The sequence below is a fragment of the Pseudovirgaria hyperparasitica genome (genome assembly GCF_010093815.1).
Source record: "Pseudovirgaria hyperparasitica strain CBS 121739 unplaced genomic scaffold EJ05scaffold_5, whole genome shotgun sequence".
Classification (NCBI taxonomy): Eukaryota; Fungi; Ascomycota; class Dothideomycetes; order Acrospermales; family Acrospermaceae; genus Pseudovirgaria; species Pseudovirgaria hyperparasitica.
This window is the reverse complement of record NW_022985553.1, coordinates 1,260,649-1,281,047: the sequence shown is the minus strand read 5'-3', so window position 1 is coordinate 1,281,047 and position 20,399 is coordinate 1,260,649. Positions and strand designations below refer to the sequence as shown.

Genomic DNA, 20,399 nt, shown 5'->3' with positions numbered 1-20,399 from the left:
TCAACATCCAGGACGTTGGGATTTGGGACGTGGCTAAACGGTTGGGATGTCTTTGTATTTCCGATGTTTGGGTCCGTCGGACATTAGGAGGCTTCGTTGGCATAATTACGCAAGTTCATGGGACGCATGTTCACCGTTCGCCATTTGCATGCAGCCGACGTGACCAGACGTTGTGCGTGGAGGCTTGCGCAGACGTTCGCAAATTGGAATAATTAGAGGCGTAACGCACATGTAGTCAAGCGTCCGAGATGATTTATTATTGCTTATATATCTAAACATATATCTAAATAAGTAGCCAAGATGCCACGGCCAGTGCAGCCACAAGACTAAACGTCGCACTACTACCGACACGACCTGCTGCACCATCGTCATCGCCATGAATACCTAGCGCTTCGTCTTGATAGCCGAAAGTGACGTTCTGTGCTATGCTTGCATTGTAGCACTGGCCGTTCTCGATATCAAGATTCGACAAGTCATCTGGAACGTTGAAGAACATGTACATCTGTTGATTCAGTCCTTCGAATCCGGAGGTGTCGTAGGGGAACTTGTCCGAGTCGTCCGTTGATGATGTGTTGCGCAGGAAGATACATTGCACTTGATTCGGATGACTGTGGGCCAATTCAGGGTACGCTTTCATCACGTCGCTATTTGACGTGTCGGCGACTAGGACGAACTTTCGTTCGGGGAAAGTGGCAAAGACCTTATCTAAGAGGAACTTGCGTATAGACAAGGTGGCGCTCACGTCTGAGAAGTTGAGGGGGCGCGTGTCAAAGCTACCCCCAGGGTAGGTCTTGTAGATGAAGTCCATATAGTTACGCGTCGCTTGTTCCTATAAACGAGTAAGAGATTACTCTTCTGTTGTTATGGAGATACTCACTGGAGTTGTGGTTAAATAGTGGAAATGACCATTCGGTATGCTTTCTGACCAGTTAGCATAGATCGAAGGCATATTCATCCAAGGCGTAAAGTCACGTGCAAAGGAATTGAGCAATCCTTCCTTTGGGTCGTAGATTTTAGTAACACGAAGGATATCATCGATGTCACTGATGAAGGTTAGACCCGTCGGCGGAACGAGATACGCAGTAGCGTTTCCTGACAAGGTGCCGTCGGTGTAAACATTTAGACGTTGAATCTGTTCCGTCTCGTTGCCACCCATAAGACCGCTCCCAGAAACGTTCTGAATCACCACGAAAGAGTCGAAATCGCCTTGGGCCGTGGTCTCATATGGGAATGAAACATTCTGGGATCCCCCACCAGGCGTGACAGCACCGCCGCCACCGGGCTCGCCGTCTCCACCAGCGCTCGGCGCAGGCTCGAGATAGAAAGAGACATTCTGGTCGCTTTGCTGGACAATGAAGATTGACGCTGTCAAGTTTCTTGCGTTGGCCTTCTGCTCGTCTGGCAGATCGGAGATGTCCGTCCCAATCAGAAAGACATTAGCCAAGTCATCAAGCTTCTCTTGCGATATGTTGGGCTGCTTGTATACATTTCCGTGGAAACGAACATTCCAGCCCTGATCTGTCCAATTGGCATAGGGAGGTATGTTCAGGACCTCTGTAGGATACGCGTCGAGCTGGCTCTCATCGATTCCCAGTGAGCTGAGCACGGCATCTCCAGTCGGGAAATTCTGGAAGAACTCTGGAATGCCTAGTAGGAACACAATTAGACCGCGTTGTGGATACTGCGAGAGCGACACACCTGAAATGACATATGATGGAATGTTTCCAAGAGCAGACTCTATATCCGTGAAGAACCCTGCTGCATCACTGATGATATTTCGACGGTAAGCCTTCCCATATCGCGCTCCATATTGTCCATAAATACGAGGATTGAAGTCTGCTGGAGTAATTGCTGGCTCTGGCACGGCCACTGGATTTGGTACAGCAGTAGGTTCAGGAACTGGCGAAGCTACAGCTAGACGACCAGCTAATGCTGCGGCGATGAGCAGAAAGTAGCGACTGTTGCACAACATGGCGAATGAAGGGAAACAGGGAGAGTTGGAAGAGACCAGCCTGCCCAGGTGTCACAGCAGAGAAGATATGGCCAGCGGCATATGCGTTGAGGTAATAGAAAACCTGGTGAGCGCACGGCACACGAGCATTGTGGCGTTCCACAACCAAGGTTCGGCATGTTTGTAAGGAGAAACCATGACATCATTAGAGCTGCTGCCTGAGGCACGAATGTGGCTGTGCAGGCGCGCTTGACACTGAGTACCACAGAGTCAGCCACAGTATCGTCGCCATCAACCACGGCCTTTGTGGCAGCATCAACTTTCTCTCTTCGCATCTATTCATTCATTCGACAGGCACGATTGATCATCATTTCATTGTCAATTAAGTACAGCTATAATCACTCAGTAATCCAACCCTCTGTCAATACATAGCTCCATTAACATTATAATGAGCCCTGCGGTCATCTCGCGTTAAATGGCGAAAGAAAACTATAGCCTGGACAGACCCGCGATCTCTCTTGGAGCGTGGTAGTTAGGTACTCTCATATCCAGAGCACTCCCAGAGTATCCGAGATCTTCAGCGGTCAGCATGGCACACTTCTCTCCAATCAGCAATGCCGTCGAATACGTGTTACAGCCAACATTGTCCGGGCAGATTGACAAATCGGCGACCTTAAGGCCCTTCACGCCATGAACATTCAATCTCTCATCAAGCACACCATGCTTGACAATCGAATTGCCATTCTTCGGGGCCATAGAGCACGTGCCCAAGCTGTGCCAGGTTGTCTCGACGTGGTGCTTGACCCATTCTTCGATCGCACGAATGTCCTCGTTCGTATAGTCGAGATCATACTGTACTTCTTGCTGATTAGAGTTGAGGAAGGCCTTGTCGGGTGTCTTTCCTGCTTCGACTCTTTCCGTCCAGGAACCTTTTCTTGTTAGCCAAGATCTCTCCGTCTGTGGCCGTGACTTACCATGCTGGATGTTCGCCGTGATATGGTTCGGACCGGCGTAGGCATTTGTGGTTGCGACGTCCATATCCATCGCACGCGCCTTTGAATCGTATCGGAAGATAGGATGATGGCTGGTCACCTCACCGGCGTACGCGTCCATGCGCCTCGCTGTCTCACGAGACTTGATGTATCCCCAAACCATTGGCGCCATATCACGTGCGTCATTCATGAATCCAGCGTCAAAGTCCGGCGTTTCGTACGGATTCGGCGATTGAATATGAGTGGATCCACGAGAGAACGGATACTCGAGGAAGTGGAACATGGTGAAGTACTTGCCTGGTGGGATCGTCATGTGGTCGCCAAAGAATGAGGCTATAACACTGTAATGCATGACCGGCTTGTCCGGTTTGTCTTTGAAGTAATCCCATCCCGCCTTGCTGAACTCACTGCATGGCCATTTGTCCATCGTTTTCAATTCCTCTTCAGTAGGACGAATCTTTACACCGGCTTCGATGCCATTGGTCGCCAAAGGTCCTGTTCCATTAATGTTCCACTGGTCGAAGACCCGCTTCTGGACTTCTGGATCCCCACGAAGGAAATCATCTGCCGACTCGATGTGTGGCTTAGCTCTGTAGGGTGCAAAGGTGAGGTAGTGATCTGCATCATCAGCTTCTGTTGTGCTTCAAAATAGCATCTTCACGTACCCTGGAAATTGAGGCCGACGCCTGGCAGGTCAACAAGTGGTTTGACACCAGCTCTGCGGAGCTTCTCCGGGTCACCTGGAACTTTCAGCATCGAAAACTATCGAAAAACGACGGACGTACCGATTCCAGATCGCTGAAGGATCAATGGGGAGCTTAGAGTTCCGCCACTGACAATTATCTGCTTCCGGGCTCTGTACACCTTTGTCTTGTTCTCCTGGGGATGGAGTGGCTTTGTGGGCACTGTCTGTACAGCGACAGCGCGATTGCCTTCGAGAATGACCTTCTCAACCTTGGTGTTGCACGCAAGGTGCAAGTTTTCATAGACCGAACGCGTGCTGTGGATATATGCATGGGCGGAGTCTGACCTTCGACCAGTGTCCCTTCACAACTGTCAGTCCACCACTAGGTCAAGGAGAGCGAGACTTCTACCTATTGATCCATTTCAACCAATGCTCGGCACCATGGCCAGTGACAAGATCTTGAAGGTCATCGGTTACGGGAATGCCTTGAGATTCCGAGGCGCGCAAGAAGTCCTGCATGATTGGATAGGTATAATTGCCGAAGGAGACCTTAATGGGGCCGTCGAAACCGTGGATGTCACGATTCTGCGATGCACGTTGATATGTTTCATGCTTCTTCATGAGAGGTAGCAGCTCTTTGGTGGTCCAGCCCTTCGCCTGGAAGTCGTCGTAGTCCGAAGCGGATGCTCTGGTGTACATCTGGGTATGTCAGTACTATGTTTGTGGCTGATTGATCTTCATTACCATGAAATTGATGCTGGAGCCTCCTCCCAAAATATGGGCAGCTGGTACGATGGCACGACGACCATTGAGCCACTCCGACGGGCGGGAGTAGTAGAACGATGCCGTTTTGCTATCCAGCTTCATGTTACGCGGGAAGATACCAGGACGGAATACCCTGAGATGTGTGAGTACAGTTATCGAGTTGTCCGACAGGGTTGTCAGATAAGGACGTACCATGGATTGTTCAAGTTACTCTCACCAGCTTCGATCAGCAAGACCTGGAGCTTGTGGTCCAAGTTGGCCAGTCGGCCAGCGACCACGCAACTGCGATTTTCTGATTGGCTATAATCATCGACAGGATGGTGAGAGTACATACCCACAAGATCCTCCACCACATACGATGATGTCGACTTCGTCTGGGATAGTCATAGTGCCCTGTTCTTCAGAGGTGGCAGCTTGGTTGAACAGTGAACCGAGTGTTGCTCAGCAAGCAAGAAAAGTTGCATGCCTTTGTCCCACAGAAACCGGACAGGGCTGTCAATTTATATAAGCTGTCCCGGCGGACTATGCTCCTTTGACCCCGCTCGAGGTGATCGCTCCGGTTACATGGAGCATTTCCATTTCAGTACAGGCTGCATGCTGATTTTGTTGCGGGGAGGTGTGAAGCAAGGATGAGCTTCATCAGAGTCCAACCGAATCACGTTACATAGCAGGGCCTGATCCGATGTGTAAAATTAAGTCCTCGAATCGTTGCCGAAACCGGGCCCACTAGCAGGGGACAATCCAGCGATGTGTTCAAACATTGTTGTTGTTTCCTTTCAATTTTGACTGCTACTTGGGTATAATCGGAGATCAATCGTCGCAGGTCAACGTACTATGACTCCCGATATAATTCCTTGAAGAAGTTCAATATTACATTGCTGAAATAGTACGCGATTGTCTATTTGGTCTCGAAACAAATTCAACACCTCCTTGGCACAGCCATCACCACTCAGCGATGCGGGAGGTCTGTCCCGTGTTTGTAGATGCAGTATTCTGGGATCTAGGTCTCTAACTCATCTAACGGCCAGGTTTTTGGTATATTTATCCGAACAGGGACCAATTGTATACTCTGAACCACGTCAATACCCCGCAAGTAAGAGTTGCTCAAGGCTCTTGTATGCCTACCTACATGGTCTAGGATGAGCTGGAATAAAGCCCAGAGCTCCCTGAACAGAGCCCTTTTCTCGAACACCGTACTTCTCGTATATTCAATTTGTTCCAAAATGTATAGTAGACGATCATGTATAAACAAACAATCGAATATGTTCTAGTAAATACACCCACAGTGGCCTATCCCCACATATTGAACACTTTGACAGAGATCAGCCATTGTATCGGTGCATCCCAGAGACTATCGCAACGTTCAAGCCGGTGGCATCTAGCGCAGTTCGGGGATCCCGGAAGCGGCAGTGGCGCCGCCAAGTGAACGTGTCCGGGATCGCTGCTCCACACAAGCCGTTGGGCCTAACTTTGCCCCAGTTTTTCCCCGCGATTCCAGACTCCGCATCCATGCGAATCCGACGTTAGACTTTGGCGTGAATAGCGTCACGATAGCTCCGGTGGGCATGGAAACCGTCAACGAGTTTACCGAGTACGCGACGACCATTCAATACTTTGATGTGGACCGAATGATACTCAGAATACATCCACGGCTCTCCAGGAAAGGACTGCCCTGCTTCAAGATGCAGGTATTGTTGGAAGAGCTGGGATCGCGCACATATTCGCGGGCCAAGAACTGCTGGCTTATCATTTTAGCCTGTGGAAAATCTCGTGACCAGACGGAGATCGATTATTGGACTCCGTCACAGCCAAGGTCTATCATACTATCACTCAGATTAGTTGGGCACTACTTACCCCACACGGATCCCTGCAGGGCACGTCTCACAACTTCGCAGAAGTTGCCTGAAGAATTGAGCCTTCGTTCTGTGAAACAGTGGGTGTTTTGACTGATGTCAGGAGGATTATAATGGTTCTCCGATCGAACATGATCTAAGTATAACTGAACGGAAGAATATGAATAGCTATCAACAAAATGACAATTCAATACATATTAAGGTCTTCAAACCGAAGCACAGTATGTATCAGCCCACCAAGTCTGCATCAATTGCCGCTCCTACAAAGATTACCCTGCATATCCAAAGCTACTCCTCTCCCATAATCGCTTTACTTTCCCTCTCTTCACAGCCCTAACTACCTCTCTAATTGCCAATCCGTTCTAGACTCTTCACCAACCTCTTCCGACCTCTGGATCCCCTGTCCGTATTTTCTTCAACACCTCCACCAAAAACTCCACCGTTTGCATCTGCATCCGAAACTTCCGAACTCATTAGCTAAGACGCGTGTGACGTCCCATACGTCTGGATCGGTGGTCTGAGCTGAGGAGAATGTGGGCTGTGCTAGTGTCGGTCTTATGTTAATCTGAAGCCGAACGGCGAATGGCATTGCAGACACGAGAGCAGGGCTGGGAGAGGGGTGTATGTTGCAAAGCGGCGCAGTCGATTTAGAAGCGAACCTGAGGAATGGTTTCGAGATACATTCGTAGTGCTGCTTCGCAGTTATTCCTCTAATGAGAGCGATTACCTCATTGTCTGCGGTGGAAGCTCTGCATCTTCTTCGCGCAGAGCAACGATCGCTGCATTACACTGCAGCTGTCGGATGGATCAATCTTTCCATTTCATTGGCAACGCTGCATTACTGTACATTTCCCGTAACTCAACAGGATGCGTGAGGTCTGTGCTACATATGCACAGAGAGCAAAAGAACGTCTTGCATGAAGTTCAGCACAGCACAATGGGACGACATCACGCCAATACCTGAGCAAATGCAAAGCCTTCATTCGCAACACCGCTGTGAATGTGTATTCATCAGTGCTGCCCAGGCGCCGCCGAGACTGCAGCGCTTTGTGCTTAGACACTCGGCCTCAGACCATCTATCAAATCACATCGACACTCCTTCATGATACGTATACGAACTCAATACGTAGTGAGTATCTGCGATCCCGAGTCACCTATCAAGGCGAAAGAGTTGGTGTTGTCACGAACTGTTCCCTTCTGTCTCGTAAATACTCAGACTCACCGCCACATGTAAATACTGGTCAGATACCAAGGAATCACACTACACAACGCTCACCTGAGGCTTAGGACACCATGTCCACCTAACTCAGGCACTCTTCCTGTGGTATTCTCTGTGTAGTCCAAGGACTGAAGGGTTCGCTTCGCTGCCTGCCTCAGATTTCTACATGAGACTGCGATAACCAAATTCTTATCACATTAGGCAGCTATAGTAAGTGGCCTATGAAGTTGGCTGTTTCTGCGGCGGTATAATTTTAGAGCCGTGCGCCACAGGGCGTCCATTCGGCCCTAAGTTGTTTGAAGTCAAGCCGAAGGGAGCCAAATAAGGTAGTTGTGGGACTTATCAGTATTGAAGTTACCGTTGCCTACCTTGTCAGAAAGTTATGCTCCGCGGATGCACAGCCAAATCACAACTATGTTCAGACGTCTAATGTGAGAGCAGGGCCGGATATGTTTGTGAATATGTTATGATTTCTTCGTTTGTCGAGAGGTGAGGTAAAACCTTGCCAACTCATGCCATCGAGAGTGTTAAAGGAGTATAGGTCTGTAACTAGCATTCTCATCTTGAAATTTTGCGTTACGAGCGGATATCAGGAGGAGAAAGATGGCGTTGATTCCCACTCAATTCGCGACGCGGGCTCGTGTTCAATTGCACTACTTACTGTTGAACACGAAACAGGAACATTCCCCAGCCCCAATCAGACGCTCGAACCAATATCTTTGAAGACCAAGGAACACATTCCAGGTGCAGCAGCAAATGTATCCTTCATATCTGCAAGGAATCTCGAGCCATCCTCGCCGGGCCCAAAGGTAACCTCGAATCGACTGACCAACAAAGCAAGGATGTGTCTCAGCTCTATCCACGCCAGATTCTTGCCAATGCAACTGTATCGTCCTTGATTGAATGGCACAAAGGCCCTCTTGTCCTTCACCATATGCGCGCGTGTGGTCCATCTGTCTGGTATGAAGTCATGCGCTTGTTCGAAACAGCTCTCCAGTCGAGAGATGCTCCAGCGTGGGCCAGTGATTATTGTTTCTGGAGGTATGATTGTGTTCAGAGAAGCTATCGGCAAGCCTTGTTCGCCTACGATACGGTATCCGCCGGATGGTACTGCAGGATACAATCGGAGAACTTCATTCAAAAAGGCATTGAGATGCGCCATCTGCGCAAGCTTCTCCTGCGAACCAATATCTACCGCCGGAGGCAGTGACCTCCGAAGTTTGCGTTGCTCTTCCGGATACAAAGCAAGTACATAGAATGCAAACACAAGCGTCGTAGCCACAGTATCGCTTCCCGCCGTAATGATCGAGAGCGCGTCGCCACTCAGCCAGTCCCAGTCATAATCTCCGTTTCCGTTGCGCGAGCCCTCAATCAGCCAGTGCGATATATCAAGCTCTTTCACCCCCATTTGCAGGCGCTCTCGCATTCTCTCTTCGCACCATTTGCACATATTGTTCCAATCTTTCATCGCCCCTGGAATCGCCATTCCGACTCGAGCAAGCCATGGTACAGGTGTCAGTGGGCCGAGCATGCTCATACCTTTGCGCATGGTTGCTAGGACGTTGTGCCACTGGCCATTGCGGAGCATGTTGAAGGAGCGGCCGAGAGCTAGGTCTCCCATTATGTCGAATGCGAACCAGTAGAAACATTCGCGAACGTCTATCGGCTGGTTTTGTTTCGATTGCAGGTATTGCAAGAGCTGGTCTCCATAGAAGACTATCCGGCCGTGGTATGATTCCAGGGCTACTAGATCAGTATGGAGGCACATTCTCTCAACGAGCGACTCACCTGAAGCTGTGAAACCTGGATCCCAGACTTTTTTACGACGGTCATGCTCGCTTGTGTTTCTTGTCACATTCAGGCCTCTTGAGGGCAGAGTCAGATCGTATAGAGCAGCCTTCGTGCATTTGGTTCGGGCTCCACTCATGGCCAAGTGTATGTCTGGGCTAACGATGGACAGCTCCTGAGGACCTGTCAAGGCCGGTCAAACACAGACGTTGGAGCTTACATGAGCGATGATACGAATGAGAAGGTCTTAAAAAGAGTATGGAAACGAGGACTTACCCACTCTGACTATGGGTCCATACTGTTCATGCAACTTCTCGAGCAGGAGATGGTTCTTCGCATCCAAGCATTTGTATACATGCCAGAAATTCGTTATTCTTGCAAGTATAGGACCAGGATACCGACGGAGCGGATGAAAGAACACGCGATAGACAACAATGCTAGAGTACAATGCGAGGAAGTGGAAAAATATTAGACTTTCAGTCTCAGCCAGGGACGACTGCAACCTATGGCTTTGACTCTCTGGGAGGACATAGAAGTATACAACTATTTCGACCAGGAATGCGATGGTGGCGTATATTGGCACAAGCCAGGGCGCTAATAGATGCCATTCTCCGCGTATGTATAACGCGTGCGAGCTCAAGCCTGAGATGACTGCTAACACTGTCGTCGAGCTCACCATCCTTATTCAACATGTGGTGATTCGGAGTTAAAGTGAAACGCGACACGGTTAGTTCTGTGTAAGATGTCAGTCGTCGTCATTATTCCTTCGCTCCTGTGGAAAAGCAAGGCTGAAAGCGAAATGCTATCGTCTACGGCGGCTAACGTTACGCCAGACTTGACAACAAGCAATATGCAGCGCCGAATATTCGAGGAACTATGTCCGGGTCACAAATACTATGCGCACACGTAAGCCAGATTGTATATACCGCGTCCAGGGTCTGACCCCGGGTATCATTATCCCTCGGAACCCGCTAGTCAGCTATGTGGTGTGGTAACAGGGGTAACATGAAATGGCCCATTTATATGATTAATCAGACAGACCAGTGATGTTGGAGGTGTTATTTGCTGACATATTGGTTGATCATGCCCTGCTGTGCCACAAATCCCGCCGCGGTCATCTCGATGTACGTGACACAAACAATCCTTCACATTTGTACTAGCGGCTTTAGGCTTAGTGTGCTTCGTCGACTGCGGATACTTATACGGTATTCTGTCGACATGTCTTTTACTACCTTGACGTCCACTATATCATCCAAGACGCCTATCACCGAAGGATTGCAGCGCCATGTCGAAGCCCTGGGTAGACAAGCCTTGGCCTCTACTAGAGACGCCCTCCAAAACGCAAGATACGGTATGAGGTCGGGGATTGGTCAGCTACAATATGGGAGCTGACCCTGTAACCAGAAAAGTCATGCGGCGATCCACATTGCCGACGATATGGCGCAGGTCCACAATGTGCTGATACGCGGCATAAACTCCATATACCTACAAGCCAAACAAGTCCCGGCCGGCAACGGCACCGACGCTGCAGATTTTCTATTCTACATACACTGCTACTGCGACTTGCTGGAGTTACATCACGAGGCCGAAGAAGAGTTTCTCTTCCCAGAAATTACAAAGCTTGCTGGGAAGCCCGAACTATTTCAGCAGAGCATCGAACAGCACCACGATTTCACGGACGGGGTGCGCCGTCTTCACGAGTATGCTAAAACAACATCGCCAACAGAGTACTCAGGGGTACAGGTCTGTAGTATTATCGAAAGCTTTACGGATGCTCTCCAAGTGCACCTGAAAGCGGAGATATCCGATTTGTTGAGCCTAAATTATCTGGACGATGCGAAGCTAATGGACATCTTCAAGAGGAGTGAGAAAGCCAAGAAGCCAGCCAAGTCCGATGAGATGTTCCCACTATTTTTCGGTCTTGTAGATAAGGACTATGAAGGTGGAATCCATCGTTTTCCAGCTGTTCCGGGGTTTGTTTATTATCTTGTGCGCTACTGGTTTGCACGGAAGCATGCTAGTTCATGGCGATTTCTGCCATGCGACTTCTGGGGTCAGCGCCGGGAGTTGGCGTTTGCATAGATCTAGCTGAATGAGATGATAAAGACAGTGGATGCTTTTGAGTGGGTTCGGTCAGGAGTGACTCGAATTAGCGCGACCACTTTGCTCGTCATGGCGATGGTGTAAGAGCCGGATGAGCCCTGTTCTCATACGTGCCCATGGTGAGGTGGCTGAGCGTGATCCAGTCTATATGGAGGAAACCTCAAATTTGACAGCAAGCTAGTAGGGGCATTGGCCGTTAACAGAAGGATTAATCAGCATGGTAGGCGGAACAGTTTCCTGATCTCCTCTAAGGTCTTCGATCCAGTTACAGCTTTGTCTGGCGTGTCCGGTACCATAATCCTACTGTGTTACACTCCAAAGACGGTCTGTCCAATGGATTTAGTAGTATAGTTCGGGTTATACATTTCCTCGAATCCACAAAATCACGTAGCCGTAAGTAGATACTACTCCGGCGCTAATGACAGTGAGAAAGCAGACTCAACACTGAAGATTGGATATTGGGCAGTACTCGTAGACAGATATTACTGAATTATGATCGATACATTCATCTGGAAGCTCTTAAAAGTGTCGCCACGATGTCCGCGTCGTCATTCGCTCCTGATTTTATCCAAACATGGCCATCAGCTATCCTGATCCTATGTGGTGTTTCACTTTCCGTAAGCATTTCGACTGATCATAGTTCAAAGAGAATGCTGGTAACATGAAAGACTAGTACTTAATCTACAGCATTGTGTATAATCGATACTTTCATCCCCTGGCGAAATATCCAGGACCTTGGTTATGGACGATATCGCGAGCTCCATTTGCCATCTCTCTAGCTAGAGGAGATCTCGTACATGACACGCACAGATACCACCAGAAATACGGACCGATCGTGCGCCTAGCCCCCAACGAGCTCTCGTTCATCAAAGCAGCAGCGTGGAAGGATATCTACAGCCACCGGGTTGGTGTACCAGAGTTCACGAAGAATCCGATATGGACGGAGAAGACACCCAACGGAGTCTTCTCGGTCATCAACGCAGACTTGGATGATCACACAAGGCAACGGAAGATACTGAATCATGCTTTTTCTCCTACAGCACTGCTAGCCCAGGAAGATCTCATCCAAAGATATGTTACCCTACTGATCGATAAGATCAGAACTCAAGATGTGACGAACATTACAGACTGGATAACATACTGCACATTCGATATTGTGGGAGATCTCATGTTTGGGAAGCCTTTTGGGTGTATCGAAGAGGAGAAGTACCATTACTGGGTATCCTACTTGTTCAGCAATCTGAAAGCTGCTTGCATTATGTCTGCAGTTAAGTTCTACCCATCCTTGTTCTGGCTACTCATCAAGATGGTTCCAAAGCGCGCCTTTAAAGAGCGTGATGCCCATTTCGATCTCTCGGTGCAATGGGTCCGCGAGCGAGTGGCTACCAGAACCGAAAGACCAGATTTCCTCAAATACATTTTGGACAGCAACGAAAAGGCAGCACAGCCTATGTCAATGCCTGAAATCGAAGCGTCGTCCACAGTACTTGTACTTGCGGGTTCGGAGACTACAGCTACTCAGCTCCTGGGAACATTCACGCACCTTCTTCAGCATCCAAGTAAATTAGCTAAGTTGAGCGGCGAAATTAGATCACGATTTCGCACGGAGAAAGAGATTACGCTGAAAGCCGTCGATGAACTGGAATACATGAGAGCTGTGCTTACGGAGAACTCGCGGATGGCGCCTTCGGTGCCTGGACAAGTACCTCGTATTGTTCCTGCACATGGAAATATCATCAATGGAATTACAATTCCTCCTGGAGTGGGTCACTTGCAATGCACGATATCAGTCGTATACTAACTGGTTTTCTCTCATTAGACCTATGTGGGTGTACCTCAACTACCTGCATATCGTTCTCCACTTAACTTCGCCCACCCCGAGCATTTCATACCTGAGAGGTGGCTCTCAGCCGAGTCGCCACTCTTCACATGCGACAGTAGCGACCCAGAATTTACAGCATCGACGTTCGAGAACGATGAAAAGGCGGTCTTGCAGCCATTTTCCGTTGGACCGCGCAACTGCATCGGAAGGTTTCTGGCGAACTCGGAGATGAGGCTCATTCTGGCAAGACTCTTGTTTGTGTTTGACCCCGAGATGCCTTCTCGTGATCTTGATAAAGGGCGGTTAAGAGAAACGATTGAGAGGAAGTGGGATTCTCAACGGACGTATGCCCTTTGGGAGAGGAATGAGAGGTTTGTCAAGTTTGTGGAGCGACAAGTGGAGGTTTGAATCGTGGTTGTAAGTTGTTCATAGGCTATGGGGCTTTAGACTCTGCTGGCAAACATTTGTATGAGCTGCACGGCCAGACTACTAACATAATGATAATAGTCTTCTGAATGTGAACTTCTTTCGCGAGTTTACATGTTTTCACACAAACATAGAAATGGTATCAACAGGAGACCAACCCACAACTCCAATAACCCACCCCAGCAAGATACGTGAACGCCCAGCTCAGATAAGACTGGCCAGAGTCTTCCTTTCTTACACTCTTGCAGCTTGATGGGTATCAATACGATAATCCCGTGTGACTTTGATCCCCTCAGTAGACGGCCGCGTAAGTTGCTCATGACTATCCGATCTACCGGGTGCTGCGACTGCCCAACTTTTGATATCATTAACCTCATAGCTCTCAGTTGTTGCACTTCCATTATCTGATCGTTTCCCAGGGTAGCGATGCGAGCTTGGGTCAGATCCAAGCACACTTGTTGCAAACGAAGGGCTCGCTTTGGTCAACAAGCTGCGCAAACTGGAGCCAAGTTTGGTGTCAAGTAAGTACCGGAGAATGAATGGGCCCGTCAAAATATTGCAGCAGATGATAGCCACGAGCATTTCGACTGTCTTCCATACCACGACCTCTGATGTATTCCATGTTTGGTCGCTGGTCGAGAGGGTGGTTATGGCGAAAACTTGCCGTAAAACCGCGGCGATGATCGTGAACGATCCAAGCAGAAGCACTATGACAAGTCCAATCTTTTTCTTGCGTGAGAGTTGCAATCTTAGTGCCAGAGGTAAAGGTAGGACCATGATGACAAGGTCGGTCGCAATGTTGAAGCCGCCGATCGCAATCTCTTGTGTGATTCCATCGAGACATTTGGTCGCGATACCAACCCAGGTATGAACGCCGCAATGGAATACGTAGGTCAAGAAGGAGACTAGAAGGTATAAAGTGGTGATTGCCATCGTCACGTATACGCATATCCGAAATGCCTTGTTGATCCGAAAGATGCTGAGGTAGAAGAACAGAATGGACAGCTTGGCGAAAAGAATGCCCCAGCAGTAGATCATGTCTTCAATGTCAAAGATGTGCCATATCTTCGGAAAATTCTCGCCAGGAATATCCCAGATATGGCGCCCAATACCAAGGTCCAGTACGATGTAGGTTACCAGTACTACGCGCACGATGCCGCAAAGAACAGCGAGTAGGGCAAGCCCTTTCGAACTCAGTCAGCTACAGTAATTTATTCTTGACGTCAGACTTACAATCCTCTACTCGGATGACTTTGATGTTGAACTTCCCCTCCTTGACCGTCGTAGACACCTTTGCAACGAATCGCAGAATAAGCAGTATGATGGCAATCGATATCAAAGTCCATCCAGAGGGTATAGAAGCGAGAGCATTGTTGTCAGGATTATCTAGGTTCTTCTCGAAACCAGGCGGTGCAGGAAAACCACCTGCCTGGTTATCAATAGTTGTGCGCTGATATAACATAGCTTCGTCGTATGATGAAGGTGGTCGACTTGAGAAAAGGGATTCAAGCTCGAGTCTGACCTCCACTGGACTGTGTATTCTATATACATGCCTCAAAAAAGGACCCCAAAAGTTCCAAGATCCCCATTGCTATTTTTGGCATCACAGCATTGATAACTCAATAGCTGACTGGTTTTGGGATCGGCTATCCTCGCACATACAACGCCCTATGAGTAGGGAAGGCTCAGGCATGAGAATCCAGCCTTCCAGTATGTCGTCACATAACGCTATAGTCAGAGTACAGCGTGCCGTTCGTTGGGTGGCGTTATCAGATCGAGTGCCACACACCGGATGCGACGGTTGGTATCATCGTGTCAACAGGGAGCAGTGCATACGTGAGCGCAATCCTACGGCTCAGTCAGCGCCGAGTGCCAGATGCTCATGGTTTTCCGGCATGTGTGTCCCGATACAAAGGCTGGAAGGGCTCTACATGGATGAACCAGGAACAGTATTCCCTGGCAAGGATCGATATGCAACAGCATGGTCTACTCGGGCTTTGAGATTCTGATGGACGTTTACATGCATGATCACCAATAATCCATGTTTGATCGATGAAAGATAGGTCATGTATGTTTTGGGCGCTGTAACCGAGCGTAAGACTATCCATAGCTTGATAGGGGTCGTTACTATGAGTTATATAGGTTTCGATTGCGATGAGAGTTATTTTATCCGCATTGATCAAGGTATACGTAGACATACCTTATAACCTACAAGTAGAGCTTTCTTCTATGGCCAGAACGAAGCTTACTCATGAGCTTAGATTGCCCAGTAACATAATACAGACCCCTGCAACTTATAGGAGTCGTACGGCCTCCCTTCTGCATATACGACCAAGTACCGACATATGCACTTGCCAACGGCGTGGCGTTTCCTAAGCAAGCATCTGGTATCATGGTCCAATAAGAGGATTGAAGGAGATACAGATGACCTACTCTTACCATTAGTCCTGCGCATTCAGAAATGGGTCTTCGAAGCGATGATCATGTAATGTCGCCCTTCTCGATGATATCTTTCGCATATACCATTCTGGTAAGCTGAAACAAGGTTTGTCTCATCATCACACAGACTTGCAAGACATTGAGGAAAATCCGATCGCTAAATTAGACGGGCGACAATATGGAACACATCGAGAATATCACAAACTTTGTCAGATTGGCTGCTGATGATAACTCTGGATCTTTACCAGGCTCATTATTCATCGACGCATCGAAAAATAAGAGAATTTCTGGGTATCTCGCCCTCTCCCTAAGCCTGATTATCCTGGTCCTTTTGGTCATTCCTTCGCTTAAGACATCTGGGAATGCACTGGTAGATGCTCCGGTTATTGGCAGCAAATGGCCGTGGTTCAATCGGTTGGAATTTCTAAGAGATGCAAACACGCCTATCCGAGAAGGCTACCGGAAAGTAAGTTAATGACTGTTTTGATATGAAGCTGCCACTGATCAGATAGTTCAAATCTGGGATCTTCAAGGTTATAGGCAACGAGATCTTAGTAATCCCTAATAAGTACGTGGATGAGTTACGCAGTCTGCCTGAACATAAGCTCAGTTCCATCGTTGCGAATATCGATGTAAGTTTGATTCACAGCCTCCACGTATTTTCTTGAAGCTAAGGAACGTAGAACTTTCAGGGCGCCTTTTCAACCATTGACATCTTGCTTGAAGGCGACTTGCACACACATACAATACAGACGAGATTAACGCCCAAGCTGGGCACATTCATCCAGCCAATCTGCAAAGAGATTCGAAAATCCCTTCCAGTCGAACTCGCCTCTTCTGAGACTCAATGGGCAAAGCACAAAGCATTCGATGTTATTGTCAGACTCATTGCCCGGAACTTTGCGCGCACAGCCGTCGCACCCATGTATGACAATCCGGAGTGGCTCGCCATCAACGTGAAGTATCCCGAAAACGTCTTCAAATGTGTCATCTTGATGAGACTAGTCCCCAACTACCTGAAAGGCCTCGCAGCATGGGTGATCCCTTGGACCTGGAAAGTGTCCTGGAATCTCCGTGGAGCGCTAAGACTTGTGGTTCCGATTGTCGAAGAACGGCAGGCTGCCTTGGCTCGCCATATCCAGGACCCGTCAAGCACTTATGAGCCGCCGAATGATCTTTTGCAGTGGATGATGGAAGAAGCGACATCTCCTCGCGACGCGCGCCCGGATAAGCTGGTGCATAGACTTCTAGTATTGGCAATGGCGTCGGTACATACCACAAGTATGGCATGCGCTCAGGCGTTCTTCGATCTCTGTGAGCATCCTGAGTATTTGGAAGACCTTCGCGAGGAGATCCTAGGCGCACTGAGAACAGATAATGGATGGAAGAAAACAACATTGACGCGGATGCGCAAACTTGATAGCTTCATGCGAGAAAGCCAGCGTTTGAACCCACCAAGTCTGAGTGAGTACGGTACTCCCAAGTTGAGATTGGAAGGCTAAAAACTTGCAGCCGGTTTCAAACGACAGGTCATGGAGCCTATGACATTATCCGATGGTTTGTTCCTCCCAAAAGGAGTTCATCTCGTCATGCCCATAGTCCCTATCGCTCAAGACGAGTCGGTCACAGGATACCCGCTCGAGTTCGACGGCTTCAGACATTATCGCAGACGAGATGAGCCTGGAAATGCGCACAAGTATCAGTTTGCCACGACCGACAAGGACAACATGCACTTTGGCCATGGGAAATTTAGTGAGTTACTTCCCGCCTTTCGCATCCTAGCAGGACTAGGCATACAATACTAACACTGTGGTAGGCTGTCCAGGCAGATTTTTCGCCTCAAACACTATCAAGATTATATTGGCACATCTGATTCTCCACTATGACTTCAGATACCCTGAAGGCCAAGGACGACCCAAGAATGTATGTCTACATGAATACATATTCCCTGACCCTGAAGCGCAAGTGGAATTTCGAAGGAAGACCCTCGAAGACCCGGATATCGTAGCATTCGAAGTCTAAGAGTAGTTGATCAGATATAATGCAACGAAAGGCATAGCTAGATCTACCAGAAATGGATGATGTTGAATGAACCTATATCTGCTCAGCTTTGTAAACTTGTTACTAAAAGATCTTCTTTGGCTACATCATATTAGCACAGAGCTATGAAGTTATGTTCTTGTAGACCTACCGTGAAGAAACATGCTGCGAGGAACGCAAGTGCAGCAAAGGCATATATCACTGTAAAGGTCTCTATACAAGCATTGGTCAAAACCACTCGTACCTCCGACTGCACTTCAGCAGTTACTACGTTCAGCTGATCAATGCCCACACCGCTAATCACACCACTGATTTCGCGCTCAGACAGGGTGGGCAGCAGTCGGTGAAGCGCACCAATTGATACATTTTGGAAAATTGCGCCTCCTATTGCGAGTCCCAACACAGTCCCCGTAAGCTGAGCTAATAGTGTGTTAGTGAGGGCTACACAAAGCTCTTCTGCCGCACAAGCGCACTCACCGACAAGCATGAGAGATATGCCTGCATGCATCTCAGTCTGCTTTACGAATTGCTGAACAACAGCGTAGCCTGCTTGTCCATAGCAGCCTAGACCGAGACCTAATACTGCCTGTAGACCATATATCGTAGCTAAGTCTGTGTCTGTGTCGATGCGTGACATGAATACACCGCTGATCAGATTCATTCCGCTTCCGAGGAGGAACCATGGCTGGTACCATCCTAGCTTTCCCATGAGTTTACCTTGACATATGCCGGCGAAGACCCACGTGCAGATGAGCGGCAAGAGCTTCACGCCTGCTTCGATGGCAGAGGCGCCCTGCGGGTAATCAGTAGAGTAAAAGTACTGAAGATGACAATCTTGGAAAGACATACGCGAGTGAGCTGCAAGAATAGTGGAATGTAGTACAAAGGGACAGGTACTATCAAAGCCACAGACGCTTTCATTGTTAGTGCTAGTAATACAATCGAGGACAACAACTTACTTTGGCATACAAAGCAGATGAAAACATCCTTGATTCTCAGTAGGTGGAAAGGTGAAAGCCTCAAGGTACTGCTTGTCAAGAAAGCAAAGTGCTGCTGCACAAAGAAAGCCACAAACAACAGCCCAGAAACCGTGAAAAGCGAGATGATCTGTCCGCTACTCCATTCATAGAGGGTACCACCGAAGCTCGTTGCCATGATACCTGCCGTAAATGCTCCTGCACTTAGTATGGCGCCTAACCAGTCTACTGATCTGATCCTCGAGCCGAAGTCCGAGCTAGGTGCTGGGGTATATCCGGGTAGGATCGTGATATACACTGGAATACTCACACCAACAGCGACAACATTGATATAAAAACCCTGTATATCTCAATAAGGGCCACTTTCAAGCTAGAGCAACTCACCCATCTCCAAGTTGCAGAACTATCAGTAAATGCTCCACCGATCAGGGGCCCTATAATGGTACCAAAGCCCCACACAAGCGACAAGAATCCCATATATGTGGGCGTTTCTTTCTTCGTTGTGAGAACGCTGATCAAGGTCAATGCGCCGAGATACATGCCAGTGCCTCCTAGGCCGGCAATGACTCGCCCAAAGATCATGGCTGTCATTGACGGCGCGGCGCCGCAAATAGCTGAGCCGATCAAGAATAGCAGCGAGAACTTGTACGCATTAGATGCTTGTGCTGGAGTACAGGTGCACACATACCTCAATATATAGGAGTTTGGCGTCGAACACCCCATACAGCTTCCCTAGAATGAGCGCACATGCTGACCCTGGAAGCGTAAAGCTATCGTTCTGTAAGTAGGGGTACGAAGACCAACTGAATCGACAAACCCGACAGAGACCCATGGCAGATCTTGGACGTTCGAAAAGGCTTTTATGATCGCCTACAAATGTCAAATTCTGGTAGCTATGGCAGAAGGAGATGCTCACAGGTTGTATCACGGCAACAATCGTATTGTCCACGGCGTAGAAGAGTAAGTTTGACAGTATCAATACTGCGATGAGAACCCACTGTAAGACCGATAAGCTATAGCCTATAGCCCAAATGCTCTGAGTATGCACAAGTACCTTGAAACCTCGTATCTTGCGCTCGTCCGTGGGCTCAGTCAGGTCTTTTGCCAGATCCGACTTTTCTGACATACGATTAGCATGACGATAATTAGTAGATGGGGAATCTTAAAATACCAGTATGCGTCTGGTCCACGGTCGGAGTCTCCGTTTCTGCCATTCTTGCTATTCTGTTCTGATATCTGTCAGTAGAAAACCTTCTTAGTGTCATGGGTTGCAGGGGTAAACTGCGCCGACCACCGACCTGTCAACAAGCTGTTGTGTTTCAATAGCAGAGTCTGTATC

General features: G+C 48.5%; 8 protein-coding genes across 8 annotated transcripts; 3 read left to right on the top strand and 5 right to left on the bottom strand.

Annotated features, from left to right (window-relative positions):
* Positions 1 to 215: 215 nt before the first annotated feature.
* Positions 216 to 2,079, bottom strand: EJ05DRAFT_474930 (uncharacterized protein). The gene is made up of 3 exons (XM_033743699.1): positions 1,699 to 2,079; positions 878 to 1,647; positions 216 to 829 (listed from the first exon to the last, which is right to left on the bottom strand). Exons 1-3 carry the CDS (start codon positions 1,970 to 1,972, stop codon positions 284 to 286), a joined length of 1,590 nt encoding a protein of 529 aa, XP_033602339.1. The 5' UTR covers positions 1,973 to 2,079; the 3' UTR covers positions 216 to 283.
* Positions 2,080 to 2,311: 232 nt separating this feature from the next.
* Positions 2,312 to 4,509, bottom strand: EJ05DRAFT_474929 (alcohol oxidase p68). The gene is made up of 6 exons (XM_033743698.1): positions 4,373 to 4,509; positions 4,038 to 4,327; positions 3,729 to 3,988; positions 3,609 to 3,683; positions 2,926 to 3,561; positions 2,312 to 2,880 (listed from the first exon to the last, which is right to left on the bottom strand). Exons 1-6 carry the CDS (start codon positions 4,493 to 4,495, stop codon positions 2,441 to 2,443), a joined length of 1,824 nt encoding a protein of 607 aa, XP_033602338.1. The 5' UTR covers positions 4,496 to 4,509; the 3' UTR covers positions 2,312 to 2,440.
* A 3,653-nt stretch (positions 4,510 to 8,162) lies between these two features.
* EJ05DRAFT_537098 (cytochrome P450 monooxygenase-like protein) lies at positions 8,163 to 9,945 on the bottom strand (the record flags this gene model as incomplete). Its single annotated transcript, XM_033749359.1, has 4 exons — positions 8,163 to 9,211; positions 9,254 to 9,436; positions 9,530 to 9,847; positions 9,930 to 9,945. 4 exons carry the CDS (start codon positions 9,943 to 9,945, stop codon positions 8,163 to 8,165), a joined length of 1,566 nt encoding a protein of 521 aa, XP_033602337.1.
* A 593-nt stretch (positions 9,946 to 10,538) lies between these two features.
* Positions 10,539 to 11,335, top strand: EJ05DRAFT_484781 (uncharacterized protein; the record flags this gene model as incomplete). The annotated part of the gene is made up of 2 exons (XM_033745382.1): positions 10,539 to 10,604; positions 10,658 to 11,335. The coding sequence occupies 2 exons, from the start codon at positions 10,539 to 10,541 to the stop codon at positions 11,333 to 11,335; spliced, it is 744 nt and encodes a 247-aa protein (XP_033602336.1).
* A 557-nt stretch (positions 11,336 to 11,892) lies between these two features.
* On the top strand, positions 11,893 to 13,586 carry EJ05DRAFT_492433 (putative toxin biosynthesis cytochrome P450 monooxygenase; the record flags this gene model as incomplete). The annotated part of the gene is made up of 3 exons (XM_033746033.1): positions 11,893 to 11,973; positions 12,030 to 13,118; positions 13,176 to 13,586. The coding sequence occupies 3 exons, from the start codon at positions 11,893 to 11,895 to the stop codon at positions 13,584 to 13,586; spliced, it is 1,581 nt and encodes a 526-aa protein (XP_033602335.1).
* A 41-nt stretch (positions 13,587 to 13,627) lies between these two features.
* On the bottom strand, positions 13,628 to 15,170 carry EJ05DRAFT_312531 (uncharacterized protein). Its single transcript, XM_033740701.1, has 2 exons — positions 14,838 to 15,170; positions 13,628 to 14,788 (listed from the first exon to the last, which is right to left on the bottom strand). The coding sequence occupies exons 1-2, from the start codon at positions 15,064 to 15,066 to the stop codon at positions 13,839 to 13,841; spliced, it is 1,179 nt and encodes a 392-aa protein (XP_033602334.1). The 5' UTR covers positions 15,067 to 15,170; the 3' UTR covers positions 13,628 to 13,838.
* A 1,051-nt stretch (positions 15,171 to 16,221) lies between these two features.
* EJ05DRAFT_499075 (putative cytochrome P450) lies at positions 16,222 to 18,065 on the top strand (the record flags this gene model as incomplete). Its single annotated transcript, XM_033746774.1, has 5 exons — positions 16,222 to 16,509; positions 16,556 to 16,675; positions 16,727 to 17,507; positions 17,556 to 17,795; positions 17,860 to 18,065. 5 exons carry the CDS (start codon positions 16,222 to 16,224, stop codon positions 18,063 to 18,065), a joined length of 1,635 nt encoding a protein of 544 aa, XP_033602333.1.
* Positions 18,066 to 18,167: 102 nt separating this feature from the next.
* On the bottom strand, positions 18,168 to 20,274 carry EJ05DRAFT_484777 (MFS general substrate transporter; the record flags this gene model as incomplete). Its single annotated transcript, XM_033745381.1, has 11 exons — positions 18,168 to 18,185; positions 18,235 to 18,503; positions 18,561 to 18,876; positions 18,933 to 18,997; positions 19,043 to 19,400; positions 19,445 to 19,702; positions 19,749 to 19,830; positions 19,878 to 19,930; positions 19,977 to 20,057; positions 20,115 to 20,179; positions 20,232 to 20,274. 11 exons carry the CDS (start codon positions 20,272 to 20,274, stop codon positions 18,168 to 18,170), a joined length of 1,608 nt encoding a protein of 535 aa, XP_033602332.1.
* Between the last annotated feature and the right edge of the window lie 125 nt (positions 20,275 to 20,399).

Coding starts and splice junctions, on each gene's coding strand:
- EJ05DRAFT_474930 (XM_033743699.1), bottom strand. CDS start 1,972: ATGTTGTGCAACAGTCGCTACTTTCTGCTCATCGCCGCAGCATTAGCT. Junction 1,648..1,698: donor TCCATCATATGTCATTTCAG/GTGTGTCGCTCT, acceptor TGTTCCTACTAG/GCATTCCAGAGTTCTTCCAG. Junction 830..877: donor ACTATTTAACCACAACTCCA/GTGAGTATCTCC, acceptor ACTCGTTTATAG/GAACAAGCGACGCGTAACTA.
- EJ05DRAFT_474929 (XM_033743698.1), bottom strand. CDS start 4,495: ATGAAGCTGGATAGCAAAACGGCATCGTTCTACTACTCCCGCCCGTCG. Junction 4,328..4,372: donor GCTCCAGCATCAATTTCATG/GTAATGAAGATC, acceptor TGACATACCCAG/ATGTACACCAGAGCATCCGC. Junction 3,562..3,608: donor CGTCGGCCTCAATTTCCAGG/GTACGTGAAGAT, acceptor CTGATGATGCAG/ATCACTACCTCACCTTTGCA.
- EJ05DRAFT_312531 (XM_033740701.1), bottom strand. CDS start 15,066: ATGTTATATCAGCGCACAACTATTGATAACCAGGCAGGTGGTTTTCCT. Junction 14,789..14,837: donor AGTCATCCGAGTAGAGGATT/GTAAGTCTGACG, acceptor TGAGTTCGAAAG/GGCTTGCCCTACTCGCTGTT.